We start from the raw sequence: 23,119 nt of genomic DNA on the forward strand, positions 1-23,119 counted from the left end.
TCAATAATTCTCAATTATCTCCCCTTTAAAGAGGACGTGGCCCTTCATTTGAACAAACTTGAATCCCCTTCACCTAGTGGTGCTTTGTGCCAAATTTAGTTGAAGTTTGCCCAGGGGTTCTTGAGAAGAAGATGAAAATGTGAAAAGTTTACAACGACGACGACGACAACGTCGACTACGACGACAACGACGACTACGCCGACAACGACGACAACGACAGACAACGGACAAATTGTGATCAGAAAAGCTCACTTGAGCCTTTGGCTCAGGTGATCTAAAAATAAAGCAACTCGGCATAGTCTGCAATATTTATTACTAAACAATACAACATACCAATACGTCATTTTGACAAATGGGCAAAATTTTATCTAATGCATTATACAGCACAAATTGCAAAAAACACATCTTTTATGATTAAAATGATGATAAATACACTTAACTGTTTTTGCCTATAAACATAAATCTTTTAAAAATATCAATATACATAGAACAGCAGATAGATATACACAATACGTCTTTGGAATGTGAACAATAAGTAACGACATAATCAAAACAAAAGTAACAAATAATTAAACTTAATGTCGCGTCAAATCAAATGCTGAGGTCTACTGTACACGTAACGTCCGCCAAAATGAAAGTAGACATAAACCGAAACTAAAACTACACACACTGCCGCCACCTGCTCAACAGATCCAGCTCCACTGTTTAAAGCATTGCTTTTAACTTGTTTTACATTTAGTCAGAGAAATTACAAAACTCTTGTAAGAATTCTTTACATAGAAAAAACTTTTTTCAATCATAATTACTACAACTAGATAGTAAATCTTAGTGTTTTCCTTTTTTATTACTGATGCGACACAATAAAAAATCATAATTCACAAGACGCTGTCCATAAAATAGAATCATGCAAATAAAAGTAATAATAAAACTACATCAAATTCATTGTGGACATCGCTCATTAAACAAACTTAATAAAGTACTACAGAAATAACAATTCTCGTGCATATGAACACTAGGCGACGTGACCAAGTGAAATAACATCTTTTCCATCATGTTATTTTGAAATTCCAAGTTATTTTTTTACTTATCTCCCTTTGATGCTGCATAAATGAACAAATTTTCTGGCACATATTTATCGGCATTTTATTGTTTATAAGAATAGAAACAATCACGTGTCAGACTGATCTGTGTTATGAACACGCCGTGGACTACTTTTACCCTGCAATAACATAAACTAAAGTCAAAGGCGGAAAGGGACCAGAAACGGACGTCTACAAAACAGGTGCTAGCTGGAGAACCCACGTGATCGCCGGAAATGACGAGTCGACAGATGTCGGTCGCTTTGGCAACGCTTTCTATATATGTTGTATGTTATAATGTTAGGGCGGAAAATGCTATATGGAGAATGCGGTGGATTGAATAGAATGGATATGTACAAAGGAGAGTTTGCGTATCGTACTTCGAACGGGCTGGCGAGAAGTTAGACACCATACATCGATAAACCGTTCTGTTGTGTATTCTGGACCTTAATCTGCAAAAAAGTGGGACAAAGTCACAAGTTTGTTTTACCATTAATTAAATATCTGTTTATCAATTCTGTAGTTGATCAAATCATTCATGTTTCAAGACTTTTTGTGCGGTAGGATAGAAAATGAGTTTCAGTGCGTATTTACCTTTCCAAGGGAAACTTGTTCAATCAGTTTGACAATTTCGTCACACTTCTTGTCCATTGCCCGTTCCTTCAGTGACGTCATAGAATGCCCACATTCCATCATCGCGCACATGGGGTCGCTAGGATCACATTTTTGGTACTGCAACATAAACATGCCACTCTGATTTAGAAAGTTGAAAAAAGCTAAAGGGAAAGAAATAGTATCTTGGAGCTCATTTCAATTAAATTTTCTCGGTTTCAAGACCTAATTCAAAAGATTTCTTAAGAAACCTCACTGTAACTGAATTATTTCTTCGTTAAAAGAATGTAACACAGATATAAACATGTAGTTGGGAAACCATTATTGAGATGACCAATATTTCCCGGTTTGTAACATTGACAGTCGACGTCAGACGCTTGTAACAAGTAAAGTTATGTAAACTAACCTGCTTATAAATGTCCGTTTTGAAGCCGTTGGTGATGAGGTACTTGGCGATCTCTGTCTGTTTGTGGTCCACACAGTCAAACAGGGTGGAGCTGTACCGAGACACGTCACCGAACGCCTGGAGCCCGGATGTAAGACTTTTGACGGTCTCCACGTCCCCGTCCTGTCAAAAGAATACAGTGTAAAGGTGTGAGGGTGGGAGAGAGAGAGAGAGAGAGAGAGAGAGAGAGAGAGAGAGAGAGAGAGAGAGACACACACACACACACACAGACAGATAGACGGACAAACGGAAAAACAGGGGATAAACTAGTTAAGGAAAAAAGAATTGTTCTGTTTCTTTCTTTTTTTGATAAAAATAATTAATGTAACATGTGAAAGTATCCTTATTCATCTGCTGTATAAAATAACGTACAGCATCTCAACCTATATCAGAATACAGAAGTTTTGGTAGTTAATTTGCTATTAGCTGAAACATTAAAAGCTTTATGATTCAAAAGTTTGGAAGCCAGAGCTTCTTTATAACGGGAGTATCAGGTTTTTTTCACGTCTTCCCTATAGTCCTTTCTGATACAATTTAATTAAAGAAAAAACAATCATACAACGACTATTTATTTTCATACTTGTTTTGTTAAAATAAAATTATATCCAAAAGGACACTACCTTTTTGTATTGTCAATATTTTGTTGTTTTCCCTTTTTACTTGAAAATATTTTCATTTAAACTGGTGCTAATTACCTTCATCCATTACCTAACACAAACTACACGAGTTTACTTGGATACCTAGTAAACGTTAAGAGGGAAAAGTCATTGGGAGCAATCTGAATGTAATCACTTACTTGTATTGCCTTTTTAAATGTTTGTTCAAAATCGCTGTCACACAGGTAAATGTTGAGATCAAAATCTTCGATTTCTTTCTGGACCTTTCTGTGTTCCTGACTGCCACACTTCTCAACGGTCAGATCCTCCGCCAGCCTCCCGAACTGTCTCAACAAAACATGACGTAAGTATTTAGATAACTCTTATAGAAATCAACATGGTGTCAACGATACACGACGTAAGTATTTAGATAACTGTTGTAGAATTCAACATGCTGTCAACGATACATGACGTAAGTATTTAGATAACTCTTATAGAAATCAACATGGTGTCAACGATACATGACGTAAGTATTTAGATAACTGTTGTAGAATTCAACATGCTGTCAACGATACATGACGTAAGTATTTAGATAACTGTTGTAGAATTCAACATGCTGTCAACGATACATGACGTAAGTATTTAGATAACTGTTGTAGAATTCAACATGCTGTCAACGATACATGACGTAAGTATTTGGATAACTGTTGTAGAATTCAACATGGCGTCAACAAAACATAAGCAATGCTGTGTAATCAACTGTGATAGAAATCAACATGACATCAACAAAACCTCAGCTTTACTATGTAATCAAATGTGATAAAAATCAACATTGCGTCAACAAGACATCAACATTACTGTGTAATCAACTGTTTCAGAAATCAACATGGCGTCAACAAAACATCAGAAATACTAAGTAATCAACTGTTATAGGTAACAATAATGCGTCAACAAAACATCAACATTACTATGTAACTGTATAACTGTGTAACCAACTGTTACAGACAATAATGCGCCAACAAAACAAAAAAATAACTTTGTAACCGGCTATTATAGGTTATAACATTACGTCAATAAAATGTCAACATTACTGTGTAACTATAATTTTTTTTTTGCGTGCCTCGCATATGTTTATACATGTAATTATGTTTAATGCTGATGAGCTTATTGCTCAAAGTTGAAATAAATAACAACTAGTATATAACTGTATAACCAACTGTTTCAGACAATTATGCGTCAACAAAACATCAACACTACTGTGTAACAATATAACTGTAACCAACTGTTATAGACAGCATGGCGTCAACAAGACGTCAACATTACTGTTTACCCAATTGTTATAGCATTGTGTGAAAAAACATCTACGTTACTCTATCAATAAATGTTTAAGCTTAGCTTACTAGTTCTAACATAAGACACAACATGCCATCAACAAAACAATAAAATCACCTATAGAAGTTCAAGTCTACATTTTGCTTTTCACATATAATAAATGTTTGCAAGCATATACCGGAAATTATTTATTTTTTCAATGATGTGTACTTTTAAATATCACTGACTACAATGGATTTACATATATATATATATATATATATATATATATATATATATATATATATATATATATATATATATATATATATATATATATATATAGCTCTGGAACTAGGGGAAGTTCGATTTAAAATGGTACACCTTAGATTTTTGGATTTGTTAGTTTTTCCTCGTTATACTCACAGCGTCTCTTCTCTTGACTAGAGCCCCTTTGTCAATCATCTTTTTGATGATGGCTTTCTCTTCCGGAATAAACAGGTATCCGTAGTGTAGAGGTGTTCGGTCCAACTAAAAAAAGAACGGGTCTATGTTCTAACGGAGTGGTATCGTCATTTTTATTTAATATCCCTTGTAAGGGTATTATATTGACAGTGTATTACTGTATATTTCATATTGTATATTGCATATAATTATTACCTATCATCGGTGAATTTGCAGACATTGAAAATAAAAATTAAACATTTTTTTAATCGATTCGAAGTTACAACGTACTTATTCTTAAACTATTTTTACAAGCTTTTAATAAAATTAATACAAGTAAAAACGAGCTGCAATCTTTTGAAGATCCACATGATCTTACCGTGTCTCCCAAAGTTACGTGACCTGCGCACTCATCCAGGAGGAAGCTGATAAGTGGCTTGTGTTTTTTGAGAATGGCCCGGTGTAGCAGGCTGCGGCCGCACCTGTCCCTCACGTTTGCGTACCGCTTACAACTGAGCAGCTTCTTCAGATCCTCTAGGGACCCATCATCCACTGCCTGGAACACCCTCTTCACGTACGCCTGAGCGGGGAGAAAAGGTCACGTGATTTATTTTTTTTTGGCAGGAAAAAACTGTCATCACTTAAGAACAATGCACGTGTGCATTCTTTATCTCAACCAATATGTGAGATGTTAAAAGTTTAAAAAAACGGAAATTCATGACATCCGACACTATTTCCTTAATCATGTAGTATTATAGGATATTCAGGTAAAATATTAAACTTTTATGCTCAAAACATTAAATATATATGGAAAATTGGCAAACCTGATTCATAAAAAAAAACCTTAATTCATCTCCTCCACTCCTTAATCATTATAATATGTTATGTCACTTTGATTCAAACTTGAAGCATCTTCAAATTTCCCTTCAACGGTGTAAATAACCATATCAAAACTTGAGTCTCATGTTCGCTGATTTACGTTCTCAATACATGTATTTGTTTACACCAGTTAGGTCAATATCGCCACCATTCCTAATGAACAAGTCGGAATCTACTCGGAAATTTATCTTGTAGCAAGCAAGCTTATATATCTGTATCCATGTGTGTGTGTGGAGAGAGGGTATGGGGTGGGTGGGGAGTGATGTAGGATGTGGATGGGGACAAGGTGTCTACCTGAATGGCCGCCGTTAGTTTGACCACCTCGTGGATCTGACGGGTGCCGTATTTCTTGGCTATGTCCACTAGGGTCCGATTCCCACTATCCGTGATGTCTAACAGATGGTCGTAGTTGTGTAATATAAGCTTCTCAATGTCCTCAAATTTACGGTCCTTGACTAGTTTGATTATGTACTCATCAATGCACTTGCAATAATGTTCCTTCTGAAGTTTCTTCGCGAGGTCACGTGGTGTGCGGCCATTACAGTCACGTGCTGATAGGTCGGCACCGTAAGACATGGCGACTCGGAGCGTGTTTTCTGCAGCGTTCTCTGGCCGATCGTGCAGGACGATCTTGTGGAGGATGGTGTGGCCTTCCCGGTCCCGTGCGGTCAAGTCCGCCCCCTTCAGGACTCGGTGGACTATCTTCTCATCCCGAGGCGCCGTCACACCGCAGATAATCTGAAAAAGCGTATATCAGAAAGCTTTCATATAGATTCCTATGCGAACATAGATAAACGATAAAAAACGTATATAAAAATGTTCTATTAAACAAAACACAGTTTAATTTATGCGGTATGTGGTCTCTTTGAGCACCAGGTATTTATCAAAATGGGAACCAATTTGTGACGTTTACTTGTCAAAGGTTAATGACAGAGACAGCCAATTTTACGCTTGGATTACCGCCCTTGAAGCTTCAATAAATAACACAGAAGTCGGCGACACGACAGAGGTGGGCGTGGCAATGAATAAACACTTCACAAAGCGACAGTCGCTTATCAGTCTGAACACAATACACAGAAAATAAAGAGGAAATTTGACGAAGACTGAAGGGCAAGATGTGCACATTCATGTCTTGTTTCATTTACAATATGTCGCCGCTGACTTCATGTCCAGAACATAGCGGCCGATCTCCTTAATGGATGTTATTATTGTGCAGATAATGGAGACTTTGTTGAATCACTATTTAAAATTCACGTTTTGATCTGTAGGTTAGTTATGATTTTAACAGTGTCTAAGAATCGATCTGGTTGGTCGAAACCAATTTGTCGCTGACGTAGGATAAAATTTAATAACATGTTAAATTGCTTTCTGACAAGTTCACTTTTCGTTACCAATGAAAACGTCTGAAGAAAAATGTGCACTTTTCAGGATTCGTAAATAAATAAATGTTAAGCCCAAATATCTTGTAATCATTTCAAATCTAGCTTCTTTCTTTAACTGGCATTTGTAAGAAGCTACCAAATATAATTTAGGAAATTAGCACAATAATATTTCATATGAGTTTCTCCGAAGAAAAAAAAATGGTTTCCTAAAAACATGTCTATTTAAACACATATTAGAAGATTTCTTTGATTGACCTCATTATTGAAAAAAGGAGTTAGTTTAAACTTCTTTGGTCTAACAAGCATGTAAAACATTGCTTGGTTGTATAATTGACGGAATTCTCGGGATCTGAATTAAATTGTTAGAGGGATTTTGGCAGACTCTTTTATTGGGTGTGGGTGACTTTTGAAAGTCAGACCTACATGTATCTAGAAAAACAAAGGTTTGTACGAGTACTGACTTACTTGGAAAAACAGTGGTTTGGGCGGGTTCTTTGACTCGGCGTCGTCCGTCCACAGGACGCGGGTGTCGGGCTCCATCTCCAGGAGGACGTCCACTGCGTCATAATTGTTGGACTCCCACGCCGCCGCCAGGATAGGGCGAGGCACTTCCGGGAATTCTGGGTACTTGTGCTGGTAAGAGTAGTCCATCGCGTTCGAATCGACATCCTTCAAGAGTTCGATTCCTGGCAAAATATGAAAATTGCAATGTTAGAAAGTCTTCACGTATATGGTATGAATTAGGTGTTCAATTTAAGCAATATTTCTATTGCTTTTTCTATCATATCGTTTAAAAATGACTACCGATGTTGTAATTGACATGTCCTCTACCCGGGGATCATTAGGCTTGTGCTTAGAAATTTTGCCGTCAGGAATTGTTTGATACACTTTTTTGATTTGTGTAGAAAGGGTCTTTTCGTATCAGACAATTCCTTTTTTACAAAGACTTTGTCTTAAATTTTAATTCTTTGGTTGAAGCTATATTCATTACCTTGCTTCACCCAACTTTTTACAATGAATCCAAATCCAGCATTTAGAGCTAGACACATCTCGTTCTGATTTTCAAATTCTTCGATCATGCGCAGTAGGTCCACTTTGTGTATATCGTCCTTTACGAGGGATTTGATGTTGACAACTTTTCCATTTTTGACGCACGTCAGGCGACACCACTGTCTGAGCAGGCGCTGTACCACCTTCCGGTCTGGATTTTCTTCACTCAGTGCAGCCCATAAACCTTCAAAATAAAACATTTACCCTTACTGATTGGCTGCTTCGTTAATGAATGATTGATTATCATGGTAAACATTCAGAATGGCAAAAATTAGACTTGGTTCTTAAAACATAAGTTAATGTTTTTCTAGGACAAAGTATCAATAACTGCATAATACATTTCATTATTTGATAAACGAGATAGCATCAAGATATATTTTCGATTTGTTCTTCGCCAGTCATCGCTATGCGAACTCACTTTTTAAAACATGCTTCCAAAACTGGAAACGACTTTATGCAAGAGTTTTATATGTTGAAATGAAGTTCAATAGACTAAACTAGTATGATATAATTTTCCTAATTTGTTTGTGTAATCACGCAGTGAAGTTACTGATCACGTGGTAGACGTGAGATTTCCTCAAGCAGCTTACTGATCACGTGGTCAATGTTAGATTTCCTCAAACAGTGTCGACACTTTGATTACAGTCTAAAATTGAGGCTAATTTTCGCTTCATTTGGCAAAATGAAATGTGAGAGACTCGACCTAATTATACAGCAGTGTTGAATGAACGAAGGTCGATAATTTCTTGGTAGAAAGCGGAGCAGACACACGAGACTCTGTCACGCTCCACAATCCAAGTACAGGCAGCGCGTCCCCGAATTTAAACCGGGGGTGGTAGAGTAGAGAGAGAGAGAGAGAGAGAGAGAGAGAGAGAGAGAGAGAGAGAGAGAGATTGTATTGCATATATTTTGTGATCTGTTAGTTAACTTTCTACGAAAGATTACATCTACGCGAATACAAATGAAGTGTTCAATTTTTCTTGGGGTCGAGAGGTTTTCACGGCATACACTTTGGCATTCTGACTGCGCTCCGCTGAGAGTTGAAATCTCCATTTCTTGCTGACAAAAACCTCCATCAGCTATCTCACCACAATGGAGGGTGCGTCGGTTTTCCATCGCGATAAAAGAAAACAATACTGTGCAACATTCCGAAAAATTACAAATTTAGGAATAAATTAAAGTTATCTTTCAAAGCATGGTCTATAAAAACTAATTGTATAAAAATGAAGTTACAAAGCCTTGTCTGTCGCCATAAGGTGATTTTCAGATAGTATCGCATCACCCGGATTAATGTGTTCTGATGGGGAGTGTGTCCCGCTGTCGATACTTGGTGGGTAAATAGAGTACACGCAAAATTCAAAACTGTATATCGTAAAATTTTACATCACAATGAGCATATACATCACAATGAGCACATAGCGGGTGTGACCGTTCGGCAGGGGATGCCTACCCCCCCCCCCCCCAAAAAAAAAACCCACCTGATCCCACCTCTGTCTCTTAAGAGGTCCGTATTGCTCTGCTTTGAATTTGTATTTCGCTATATGGATTTTTTAGATGATTCACAGTGTCTTATTGTCATTTTTCATCACGAGTTTGTAAAGTACTTTAAATTGTGTTGTCTATATGTTATTATAGATGTTGTATGATTTGTATGATGAAAAGTTGTCATAACAGTTTCATGAATATTGTCTGTACAGTATTTCTAATGTCATGTGTTTGTTGTATGTATAATTAGATGTTTATACAACGCTTTGCTTTATCTGTCAGTGGGCTGTACATTAAAGTTAATGTTGTATGTAAAGTTTTATAATAAGTTTTCTATGCAGTCTAACAATAACTATTATGCACAGTATCTTAAACCTTTATAAGTTGCCTGCACATAGTTGACAATGTTGTCTGAGTGTATAAATTTATGATAATTTGTCAACACAATATAATTTCATAAATGGTGTCTGATTTGTAACCAATTATTACATGTTGTTTGTATATTTTTTGTTAAGTTGCCTTTTTAGCATCATATTGCATTTGGCTAGCTGTTTAAAAATAAGTTGTCTGCGCGTTTTCATATTTATGTTTAATATAGAATAACTTAGAATTTTATGAATTACTGTCTGTACAATATTATTTAATTTTCTATGCTGTATGATACTGAGTTGCCTGAATGATATTGTCGCAAGTTGTTTGCTTTGTTTTATCAACTTTATTTTAAGAGTATGGGACCAGGCCTCTGCCTGGGTATAAGTGAGCTCGGCACAGACTGTAGTGCTCTGTACACGCCTTGGTATAAGTGAGCCCGGGACACACTGTAGTGCTCTGTACACGCCTGGGTATAAGTGAGCCCGGGACACACTGTAGTGCTCTGTACACGCCTGGGTATAAGTGAGCTCGGGACACACTGTAGTGCTCTGTACACGCCTGGGTATAAGTGAGCCCGGGACACACTGTAGTGCTCTGTACACGCCTGGGTATAAGTGAGCTCGGGACACACTGTAGTGCTCTGTACACGCCTGGGTATAAGTGAGCTCGGGACACACTGTAGTGCTCTGTACACACCTGTAGGATATCTATCAACACGTGGATCTCACCTGGCTTAAACTTTTTATACCAGTGGTACATCTCCTCCCAGCCCTCGGGTTTCTCCGTTATAAGGATATCTTCTGCCGTTTTGCCGTCATTGTTAACAATCCTGGTGTCGGCACCGCATCTGCAAGATAGAACATTAACCAGTCAAATTTATATCAGTAATGGAAGAAAACTGTAATGACCCATAAACAGAGTGATTCTTTTGCTTCATTTCTCAAAATGAAAAAAAATATGTAGTTGAATATCATAACACTTAACCTAAATCTGAGTACATGTTTTCTTTATTAAGAAAAAAAATTTTGGTTTGCACATACAACTTGATTGAAAAATAACTTACTTAATTTGTAGATATGCAAAACGGAAGGAAATAATACAGCTGAATTAAATCTTTTAACAATTTAAAACCCATGTTACCATATAAACAAGGCTAAAGATAGTCAACATTACGATAACGTTAATGTTTGGTTGGTTTTGTATGAGATATATTATTTTTTATAAACATTAAATTTGAAAGAACACGTATCATTAAAAGAGCATAAATTTTCATCGGCATTTCACATTTATTAGAACAGACAAGCAGACTGACAATCAAGCCAGGTGCGTTCAAGAAACAGAGCAACCACACCTAAGATAGGCCACCTGTGTACCTAACAAATAGTACACAAGTACTCAACATGATAATAATCAATATTGGAGTTATAAATAGATGTCGATGTTTTGTATATTTGTCGTAAAAAAAAATGTCAAATCAATTCTAAAGTGAACATGTTTCAGCCAGATATATCCTCCAGAAATTGACGGGACACCAGTTAAGTCTCATACATCGGCCGGCTATTAATTTGTAGAGACGCGATATACGATGGACTGGGAGCGAGTTCAGAGTTTTATTTTGATGCGGATAACGTTTTATTATTTTTTTCTTTAACCAGGGAATTTGTATCGGATTTCACGATTAATGTACTTGTACTTTATCGAGGTATTGTTCGCGGGAATTAAACACATCCCGCCTCAGTAAATTATCTTACTGTTTCATTGTTAGAACCCCAGCTGGGTGTCCTGTTACCGTCCCCTTAAATGTCCTATATATAGACCTGAACAACGTCCAGCGCCATCTTTCGGACACACACGCGGTCAAATAAGAGGACATCTTGACTATGCTATACTGTGAGGAAAGCAGTCATCCGGATATTTCGACCCGTCCGTCCAGTTTCTGGTCAATTTGTGACGCTTCATCACAAAAAATGTACTTTGTACTGCGTGGCATTCTTTCCCTTCACCAGGAACCCAGCGGTGACATAGCAAATCTTGCTCTAATGAATCTCGTTTGGTTGTGTACCAAATGCCGTCCTTTTTCACACGATATACTTGCGATCATTTGGGGAAGACCTTGACCATTGTCCATGTTATAGAACACTGGCAGAAGAAACATTTTTTCATTTGTAGTCTTTACAGAACCGAGTATTCAGATAATTCTGTCCACTTTATTGTTTCACATTAAATCACTTATAGGAACTTGAAGTTTAATAAAACGATACGCCACAATTTGTTGAACTAGTAACTACATTTTGTTAAATTTCACGTACAGAGCTTGGTTTTACCTTATAACCCTTAAAAAAAAATTATGGTAAAAAATTACTCATCTTCCTAAAATTTTAAAATGATTTTTCTGTTTTATCATGAATCATTTTAAGTAAAGAACAAATCCATAAATTTAATATTAGTCATTTGACATTTGTGCTATATCTATATGCAATGCTCTTTGTTTAAAAGGGATTCATGTGGCATAAAAATGACCAAGACAATTCTAACAGAGCTGCGTGCTGCAGCCTGATGAAGGTAAACAGGTGTTGAGAGACTCCAAATAAGGGTGGAATTATTGTTTTTAGCCAGGTAAAGAGTTTTGCGAAAAGGTGGACTATTTTTTCTTACCGATAAACATCTACAGTTTAAACGAGGTTGTAAAATTGTTCTTAATTCACGTTTCGATTCCTTCTCTAATAGCGATTTAATGTTTTGGGGACAGTTCTAACGTTACACTGATTGAAGCAAGAGAGACGACAACACAAAGACCGACGACAGAATTCCAAAAAACACTTTGTATTGGTTCACGGAGAGTCATTGTGCATGGCACATAGTATTTGTTTAACAGCCAACTAACTGCAGGCCGTGGTCACGTGGTCCATGGTTTTCGGGTGCATTTTTATTTTGATATGCGAAGGTTGCAAAGATCCCACTCTGCTGTTAGTCATACATAAACAAAAGAGAAGGTGCACATGCAACCCCTCAATCCACGCATCCCCAGCGTACTCTGTACATCAAAGGTGTGCAATAAGCCAGCCAGTGTACTGGGCTCAAGTGACCGGCAGTGTCTGTCACCCGATCGCCTGGTACCACGCTCTGCCTCGCCGTGCCGCCAGAATACATGCCGATAGTTTTCACACCTCACAGAAAGAGGCTTTGTTTGTTTTTATGAAATCTAGGTGTGACATGATTTTAAGTCACAACAAGGTGTTTCAGGTCCTCGCCTGGGTCTACCTCATTGTGATGGTACACGTCTAAATCAGAGAAGCTGAGTGGATGTCAGTTACCTGTCAGAAATGTATAAAGCTTTGTTTTGTAGCGGTCAGCAGCCCGTTTCCACAAAACGAGAAAACGATAAGCTGTTGACTTGATAACCAATGATTGTGTAATACAACACTCTGAGAGTCTATGGCACAGAGGCACCAGGTACATACAGATAGGTAACAACAGTTCTCCAGTGACTAAAAGTAGACTTAAGGTAATCTGAGACCAGGTGAGGATACAGGTACATACTGAGTGCACTTCATTTACCTGAGTGTCGTACTGATGTGTAACCTTAGACTGAGATATCACTGAGAAATAACAGCTACTCAACAACAATATAAATGAACAAAATTAACAACTGATAAAACAATATAACAACTGATGGACAAAAATAACAGTTAATAAAAACCTTTTCAATCGATGAACAAAAAATAACAGCTGATGAATAAAAATAACAAAACAATGAACAAAAAACAACCCAAGTTTGTGAATAGATCGACAGTTGATGAACCAAAAAACAACAAGCCAAGTTTGTGAATAGATCGACAGCTGTTGAACAAAAAACAACCCAAGTTTGTGAATAGATCGACAGTTGATGAACCAAAAAACAACAACCCAAGTTTGTGAATAGATCGACAGTTGATGAGCAAAAAACAACCCAAGTTTGTGAATAGATCGACAGTTGATGAACCAAAAAACAACAAGCCAAGTTTGTGAATAGATCGACAGTTGATGAACCAAAAACCAACAACCCAAGTTTGTAAATAGATCGACAGTTGATGAACCAAAAAAACCACAACCTAAGTTTGTGAATAGATCGACAGTTGATGAACAAAATAAAACAACAACCCAAGTTTGTGAATAGATCGACAGTTGATGAACAAAATAAAAAAACAACCAAAGTTTGTGAATAGATCGACAGCTGATGAACCAAAAAACAACCCAAGTTTGTGAATAGATCGACAGTTGATGAACAAAAAACAACCCAAGTTTGTAAATAAATCGACAGTTGATAAACCAAAAAATAAATTCAGATGATGAATAAATATGACAATTGACGAACAAAAATGATATCTGGAGAATAAAATGTTTGCATTTCACTGTTTGTTGTGTGTAACTCTAGTTACAGCCATATTTTGTATGATCATCATTGGTTCCTACAAGTTATAAGCAGCTTCATTTTCCTTTTCCTATCAGATGGTAAATCTGTCAGTGCCGGGGAGACGATGGAGTTTATATTTTACCGGGACAAAGATGATGGAGATGACTTATGATCCCGTTTCATAGATTTGTATCTAAACATAGTATGTGTCCGAGTATAAATCCCACACCGGAAGTCGCTCCGCCATAGTCTCTGATGCACAATATACATGTACCACACTTTTATTAATGGCATTGTCTTCGTAAACCAAATCAATTGCATTGTTAATCATCAGATTGATCAATTAATATACTCTGAATTATTCATAGTTGTACATTATATTGTAACAATGAACGCCGGGAGATTCCGAACGACCTAGGTGTAGGTGGCCTCGGGCCTTTTTGTCAACGTTGGAGGATTACACTGGCGTTCAGGATCTAAATCTACAGAGACTCACATTTTGATTTTAAAGAATGTAATTCTATTCTTATTAAACTTTCAACTCAGTAATTGAAATACACACTGTACCAAAAGGCTATTTGTTCAAACATCTGTACGCATTTTTTACTGGGGCGCTTGAACGATGCCTGATTAGAAATTGTGCGAAGAAGATATTTCACATTGTTTTGTATACTTTTCCCTTTAAATAAAAAGTATTTGAACTGTGAACAAACCAGTGCTTTATATCTGTAAATTCGAGAGTAAAGATATTTCAAAGTAGAACTTTGACATAATCATTTCGCCTCGGGCTGAACAAGAAGAATTTAAAGGGACACTGGTAAGAAACAAAACATGGAATCACACGCTAGATTGGGCATTATCAAAAGGAGCGAGGCCAAAACTGGGTCACGAAAGTTTTGCAGCTTACACAGAATGTATATTATTTTATTTTACCTTGTTCCAGATTTTACCTCGATAAAAACTCTATCAAGATATACAAAAAATAACATTGGCTTGTAATAGAAAATTCATGAAAGTTATTAAAAGCATTGTACAAACGCCCTGTGCTCGCTGTGACCTTGAAATGACAGGCTGGTTACGTGCCTGATTGATCAATTTCATCTTTTATTTTAATTAGCTTGAATATTGATTCTCTGTTTTGTATAAGTGATACGCGCTTAGATTTTACTCCAGCTACAAAAACTAATGTCACACATTCGTGGAGTTTTCTCTGAAAAGAACGACTGAGAGATACGAAACACTGTTGTTTATTAATAGACTTTGCAAAAGGTTTAGCAAAGATTTAAAAAAATGCATGTAGAAACACAAATGGATGTATATAAATCTAAAAAATATGTCCATATAAAAAGTAACTTTGTAAAAAAAGCATGGGACAATGATAGATTGTCATTCAAAGATACTAGTAGCCAAACAGGTAAAGAAGGGGTCGTAGAATCACTCTCTCTCTCTCTCTCTCTCTCTCTCTCTCTCTCTCTCTCTGTAAGAAAACTGTCCATTATCTCATTTGAAGAAGAAATATTAGATATCACATATTAACAACAAATTGTGTAAACAAACACAAAACCTTCTCATTCCATTTTTTTGGCAATAAATACGAGTAAGAACACTGATAGTGTAGTACATCCAAAAGTTGTATTTTAAACGTTCAATAATTCTGTTTATCATGCTGACTAGTAATATTACACAAAGAGAGAATAAAAGTGGACCAAGGCATGCCTGCCAGTTATCTTTTTTGAATGACGAAATTCTCTTTAAATTGTTAATATTAAACGCGTAGGAAATTACTCATCTCTTCAGCCATTCAAATTAATTGTACAATACTCTTCACTTCAATCAATGAAAACTCTCTCTCTCTCTCTCTCTCTCTCTCTCTCTCTCTCTCTCTCTCTCTCTCTCACGCACACATATATGCGTTAGAATAGACAACAGAACTATGAAACTGTGTCATTTAAAAGAACTCAAAACATTTGGAAAATTATAATCATAACCAAAATTGAATAAAAAAAATTCTGATATCACTAGCTTTTCATCAGAATTTTTCTTGAAAACAAGTTGTGGTTATTTAATATTTATGTATGGATAAGGTCCATCTACAGAGGTTTTCGTTTTTATATTAGACACCCTTCCAGACAGCGTTCAGTGTCGAGCCTTGCTTGACAAGCCTCACAGCCCCGCTTTCCTCTGATTCATAGTTTTTTGAAATTAATAAAACAGGCGTATGCTGAATAAATTATGGAATTAATTGTGATTGATTTTTCGCAGAAGACAACTGACAACTTCCTATTTTACTGGAATACGACATAAATAGGATTTATATTTCGATAAACAAGATATGATATGTAAAAGTTATTTAGTTATCATTTTCTAGTTTCGAGTCCTGGCATGGTAGCCAATGTTTACCCCCCCCCCCCCCACTCTAGTGTTTCCCATGTAAACAAAAATATGAAATAACCAAAATTATGTTCACTAAAACAAAATGTTGCATTCCCACAGGAGTATGTGAAAATAAAATCGATTGAATTAACAGGAGATGAAAAAGTACATATCCTGCTGAGTTTGTTTACCTCGAGTAAAGGTGGAATATTTCAACGTCGAATAAAAAGTACTAAAAATTAAACAATTTACATAACCATCTAAATAAAGGCATATATATTGTCTATATAGATTGTTTCCACATTCGATGATAAAATTATTCAATGAGCAAAAAGAATAAACGTCGGTTAAAGAGGTTTTCATTTCACAATATCTTGTGAAACAAGATTGTGTGAACATCTAATTTATGCAATATTGATTTTACACAATACGTGAACAGTATTTGTTGAACTTAATGTCTGAACATTTATTGGAAGAAGTATTCATTTATAATTAAGGAATGTGTAAATATTCTGTGGAAGAGTATCCATGGAACAGAGTGTGTGAACATGTAGTGAAAAAAGTATCCATTTGACAAAACGTGTGGACATATAGTGAATGAAGTATACATTTGACAAAACACATACATGTGGAATGAAAGAAGTATCTAACGAAATGTGTGGACATCTACTGTAAAAATAACTATTCAACCGAATATGTGAGCACCTAGGGAAAGACGTATCCATCATATTGGGTGTGTGTGAACACGTGTAGTGAAATATGTATCCATTTAACGGCATATGTGAAAAATGTATGAATTTAACGGAATATGTGTTCTGATGAATGAAGTATCAATCGCAATATGTGTATTTACATTTAATAAAAGAGGTATCCTCAGTAAAGATTGTTCTCAGAGAGATGAATAATTGTATTAATGTTTGATAAAAGAATATCCCACTGACCAAAATACACCAACATCACTGGTTATAGAGCTGATAATTAAAGTAATCATTTAAGTATCCAATGAATAAAATTAGTCAAGTATCCAATGAATGTATCCATTGAAGTACCATATGAGTGTAATGTAAATTAAGTATCCGATAAACGTAATCCCTTAAGTATCCAATAAATGTAAATGTAACCATTAAAGTATCCAGTGAATGCAATCATATAAGTATCCAGTGAATATATTCATTAAAGTATCCAGTGAATCTAATCATTAAAGTATCCAGGTATCCAGTGAATGTAATCATTAAAGTATCCAGTGAATGTATATATCTAAGTATCATATGAATGTATTTATCTAAATATCACATGAATATAATCATTTAAGAATCAAATAAATGTACATGTTATCATTAAAGTATCCAGTGAATGTAAATCATTTAAGTATCCAATGAATGTAATCATGAAAGTATCCAGTGAATGTAATCATTAAAGTATCCAGTGATTGTAATCATGAAAGTATCCAGTGAATGTAATCATTAAAGTATCCAGTGATTGTAATCATGAAAGAATCCAGTGAATGTAATCATTAAAGTATCCAGTGATTGTAATCATGAAAGTATCCAGTGAATATATTCATTAAAGTATCCAGTGATTATAATCATTAAAGTATCAAGTGAATATAATCATGAAAGTAATCGGTGATTGTAATCATGAAAGTATCCAGTGAATGTATATATCTAAGTATCATATGAATGTATTTATCAAAATATCACATGAATATAATCATTTAAGAATCAAATAAATGTACATGTAATAACATAAGTATCCAGTGAATGTAATCATATAAGTATCCAGTGAATGTAATTATTCAACGGACAGAATATGGCAGCCGCTAGATACATTAGTATGTTCTCATGGAATCATAAGAAATGATGAACGAGGTATTCAAAACATACTGTGCCAACATTTTAGGCTAACATAATCAATTAAATTGAAAGAAATACGTTCATTGAATTGAATGTAGTGAAAGAGTTCCCAATGAACGGAATGTATCAATAAAAGAACCTAACAAAATAATAAAAAAACACAAAAGATCTATAATGAGTGATCAAAGTATCCAATTATCTCTGTTTAGTGATACAAGTATCAACTGAACATAATTATTCACGTATGATGGTTGAGGTATCCAATGAACAAGTTTATCAACATACAATGATGGGAATATCCAAAGAAAAGAATGTATCAACATCTAGTGCTAGAAATATTCAATGACAAAGTTTATCAACATACAATGATGGGAATATCCAAAGAAAAGAATGTATCAACATCTAGTGCTGGAAATATTCAATGACAAAGTTTATCAACATATAATGATGGGAATATCCAAAGAAAAGAATGTATCAACATCTAGTGCTGGAAATATTCAATGACAAAGTTTATCAACATATAATGATGGGAATATCCAAAGAAAAGAATGTATCAACATATAATGATGGGAATATCCAAAGGAAAATCTTTATCAACATCTAGTGCTGGATATATTCAATGAAAAAAAGTATCAACATCTAGTGATGGAATTATTCAATAAGAAAAAAAATATCACTATCTAGTAATAGAATTATCAAATAAAAAATGTATCAACGTCTGGAATTAGGAAATAACAGAATTCATCAATATATAGTGATGGAATCCACCAATGAGAAGAATTTGTCAGCGTCAGGAGATGGAATCAACCAATCAGAAGAATGTGTCAGCGTCTAGATATGGAATCAACCAATGAGAAGAATGTGTCAGCGTCTAGTGATTGAATCAACCAATGAAAAGAATGTATAATTGTTTAGAAAAAAATATCCAAGAAAAAGAATGTGTTAAAATCTGGTGATGAAATTATCAAATGAATAGAATCTATCAACATCTAGTGATGGAAGTACTTAATGAAAAAATGTGTCATATCTTGTGATAGATTTATCCAATAAACAAATCTATCAACATCTAGTGATGAAAGTACTCAATGAAAAAATGTATCAACATTTTGTGAAAGAATTATCCAATGAAAAGAAATATTCATAATAAAGTGATGGAGTAAACTAATGTAAAAAAAAATGTGTCAAAATCTTGTGATAGAATTATCCTATGAATAAAATCTATCAAAATCTAGCGATGTATTCAATGAAAACAATGTATCAATATCTAGTGATAGAATTATCCAAAGAAAAGAAGTGATCATTATCTTGTGATGGAGTTAACTGATGTAAAAGAATGTGTCTAGTGATAGAATCATTCAGTGAAAAGAATGTGTCTCAACATTAAGTGCTATAAGTATCCCATGAAAAAAAAGTATCACAGTAATAGAATTTTCCAATGAATAGAATCTATTATCATCTAGTGATGGAAGTATTCAATAAAAAAAAACGTATCAACATCTAATGATAGAATTATCCAATAAAACGATTGTGTCAACCAATGGGAAGAATTTATCAACATCTAGTGATGGAAGTATTCAATAAAAAACGTATCAACATCTAGTGAACATCTAGTGATAGAATTATCCCATGAATAAAATGTATAACAGAGATAGAATCATCCATGGAATGGAATCAATCAACATCTAGTGATGGACTTACAACCAATGAGGAATTTCCGATACCAGATGTTCCTAATGAACACACTTATCAACTCTCAGAACAGAAGGTTCCAATAAAAAATATGCATCGGTATATTGCAAACGGACTGTAAAAGAAATATAAGACTCCGGGGGACGGAGGTTGGAGTGGGGGGGGGGGGGGGGGGGGGCTAGGGGGACGAAAATAATCCTCAGATTCATGGAGTACAGTTTATATCCTTTTTTCAGTTTTTGTTTTTGGTTTTCTTTTTCTTACAAAAAAATGTTTACCAACACATCATTGGATATTATATGTTTCCTTTTGACAATCCTTTTTTGTTTTAGGCCCCAAATCCTTGGTTGGTTTTCATCACGAACAACAGTAAAGCTCTTTATGAGAGACGACTGGAAATAGACCCCGGTGTGTTTTCATCAGTTAGCCTTCAAATAAAAGCCCCGTCAATAATTGGTGTTCTCTCAACTGGAAACGATGCATTATGTAGGCCAAAAGATGGGACATCGCTTTCACCTCTCCATGATGAGTCCAATTTCACAGTAATAACGGCTTTTTAAGAACTTATTGAAGGCCGCTTATGTTATCTCTAACAAGCCTTCCCAGTGAAGCATACAAACTAAATGTCTCAATTCCCTCATGTTTAATTAATTTCACTATTGAGACATTTGCCACCATGAAAAAGGTGACGCTTAATTAGGGTGACGACCCGGGGCTTAATTTACAGTTTATTAATAATCTGATACATTTTATTTTCTTACATTGGATAGTGACTAGCCCAGGGCTGGCTTGCTCAAGAAAATACTGCTGTAACAGAAACAGAAACCAATGGCGAGGGGATATTGTCTTCTTTTTCCGTTTCTACACACTGCTTTGAGTCATGCAGGAGTGTCGCGGTTTTTCAAGAAACAAACGTTGTTTTGATCACCGTTATTAGAACCTTTGCGGACGATGACTATATTCTGTGTGTGACCGCACACCTGAATCTACCTGTGTCCGTTTTACACTATGTCCGTTCTACAAACCTGAATCTACATGTACCTATGTCCGTTCTACACACCTGAATCTACATGTGTCTGTCTTACCTGATCAGGGCCATCATGATGCGGTAGGTCCCCGGTTTCCTCATCACTTTGTGGAGACCCGTTTCCCCGTCCTTGTCTTGGGCGTCAATTTCGATATCCTTACACACCAGCATATAAATGGCCTGGACCGTCTCGGGGTCAGCGAAATTCTCGCCGTGGTCCACTAACAGGTGAAGCAGGTTCCCTCCAGTCTCCTCATCCCTCAGGTTCACATCTTTACCTGTCTTCAGGTATTCCCACAGAGCCCCCATCACCTGTTTGGGGTTACCTGTGTTTATTGTCTTGAATAACTTCGTTTTTCGAAGATTCATCCTGACAATATTAATACCGATCCGAATGTAGGCCAAACTTTACTGTCTATTCCTCTGAACCTGGAAAATTGATCGTCACACTTTTGTTTTCAGCCAACTAGAACAATTTCGTCATTTTGTCGCTCGGGTAGATGTGTGTACGTTGTTTACATTAGCTTGTTGGTAGATACAGCTGAGGCCGATTGTAGCCAATATCGACCAGTCTCCTCTGTAACAGTACTGCTGTTGTTCCGTCGTTCTCGCTCGACTGTCAAACACTACGTCTGCCTGGCGAACGAGAGAAAAAAAGGGAAGTCTCGTTCACTCAGGTGGAACAACAATGCTTAAATTCTCCCAGTAAAGCGAGAGCTATTTCGTCTGATGGAAAGAGAACGAGCTTTGGTGTTACACCTGAGTGCTTCTTTTATTTACCTGTAAGTTGCGGTAATACCTGGAACGCTTTCCCCGCACACTCTACTAGCGCTCGCTGCCTGATTGACTGCCTGTCTATCTGTACACAATCCATTGATTTATCTGACCTTTCATTTGATTTGCCAAGAACGAGGTGTTAATGAACAAACGCGGACTCATTTACAAATGTACAATATACAATAAGAATTCAACTTTTCATTTTACATGCCTGTTGAATTAAAAATTCGTGCAACGTCCACCCACTAGTTCAATTCATTTCATCATTTGTAATGTTAACGGGTTTTGTTGTTGAAATTGATATACAATACCAATATTATGCACGAGTGAAATGTTCAGTTTCTGACAAATTCTAGCAATTTCCAATATACTTCTGTGATTTCGAAGAACAAGAACCTGCTCGCTGGCCTGGTCAGTACTACCTTACCGGTGGGGGTGACCCTCGCGTGTTGGGTCCAAAATACTCCCTGTAGTATCAGTCAGAGTTCCTGTGCATGTAAACCACAGATTTTTGGATTTATCTGAATATTCCTGAGAAATTCCGAGCCGGTGTTGCGTTTCTCTCTGTATAACTGGAGCATTACTTGAACAGAATATGGACTCTTTATTTGTTAAGACACTTAACAAAGAGCTTTAAAAGTCAAACATATGAGAGGATATGTAATCAATCAATTTGCAAAACACACAAAATTATAGTCCATATCTTATAGGACAGGAAACGTTTTCTCTTTCTAAAGTTTATGTCTCAAACGATTGAATGTCGGATCTCTATCTAATGAGATGACCAGTGAAGTCAAACCCGTCAATTTATTGACCATTTAATTTTTTCTCACTGTTTAGATGTGCTGATTTTGCACCTTTTGCTGTATTTAGTGTTTTCGTGATCTGTGACAGTAGGTGAATTGGATGGAGTGAATTATAGATGACACGAGGGTTAGAGCGATGATTTGGGTACGTTCACGAGATCATAACACGGTACCAGGTACATAGAGGAGAAATCAGACGGCCATTGGAATGAATGAAACTGTCTCAATAGAAGCACAAACAGAATATTCTTCAATGAAATTGGTTACCATTCAAGCTGTTATTTTATTTCTATGAGGAGTAATCAACGATCAATATTTTTCAATCTGTGAGTACACATGTAGTTGGTGTTATATATATGTATATTTATTTTAAATAAAAAAATATATATATTTATATCCTACCTCAAAACACATATCTACATAATAATGTAGGGCCTGTATTTTTTATTATGAGAAAAATAAATAACTTCAGATTCTTGTGTTTTAATCTTATAACGTTAGTTTCTATTTTGTTTGGAGAATATTTCACTTGTGATATGACGTCAC

General features: G+C 35.8%; 1 protein-coding gene across 1 annotated transcript; it reads right to left on the reverse strand.

Annotated features, from left to right (window-relative positions):
• Nucleotides 1-296: 296 nt before the first annotated feature.
• On the reverse strand, nt 297-21,916 carry LOC105328817 (putative ankyrin repeat protein RF_0381). Its single transcript, XM_011429837.3, has 12 exons — nt 21,771-21,916; nt 21,049-21,626; nt 10,384-10,502; nt 7,740-7,982; nt 7,214-7,434; nt 5,661-6,104; nt 4,867-5,067; nt 4,470-4,574; nt 2,933-3,076; nt 2,098-2,259; nt 1,674-1,811; nt 297-1,531 (listed from the first exon to the last, which is right to left on the reverse strand). The coding sequence occupies exons 2-12, from the start codon at nt 21,357-21,359 to the stop codon at nt 1,481-1,483; spliced, it is 2,139 nt and encodes a 712-aa protein (XP_011428139.3). The 5' UTR covers nt 21,360-21,626; nt 21,771-21,916; the 3' UTR covers nt 297-1,480.
• Between the last annotated feature and the right edge of the window lie 1,203 nt (nt 21,917-23,119).

This window comes from Magallana gigas, chromosome 6 (genome assembly GCF_963853765.1).
Source record: "Magallana gigas chromosome 6, xbMagGiga1.1, whole genome shotgun sequence".
NCBI lineage: Eukaryota > Metazoa > Mollusca > Bivalvia > Ostreida > Ostreidae > Magallana > Magallana gigas.

Excerpts from the sequence above, each read along its gene's own strand:
- LOC105328817 (XM_011429837.3), bottom strand. The coding sequence starts at position 21,359 with ATGAATCTTCGAAAAACGAAGTTATTCAAGACAATAAACACAGGTAAC. Across the intron at positions 6,105-7,213 it reads CCAAACCACTGTTTTTCCAA|ATTATCTGCGGTGTGACGGC; the intron begins GTAAGTCAGTAC and ends ACGCTTTTTCAG. Across the intron at positions 3,077-4,469 it reads TAGTCAAGAGAAGAGACGCT|TTCGGGAGGCTGGCGGAGGA; the intron begins GTGAGTATAACG and ends TTGTTGAGACAG.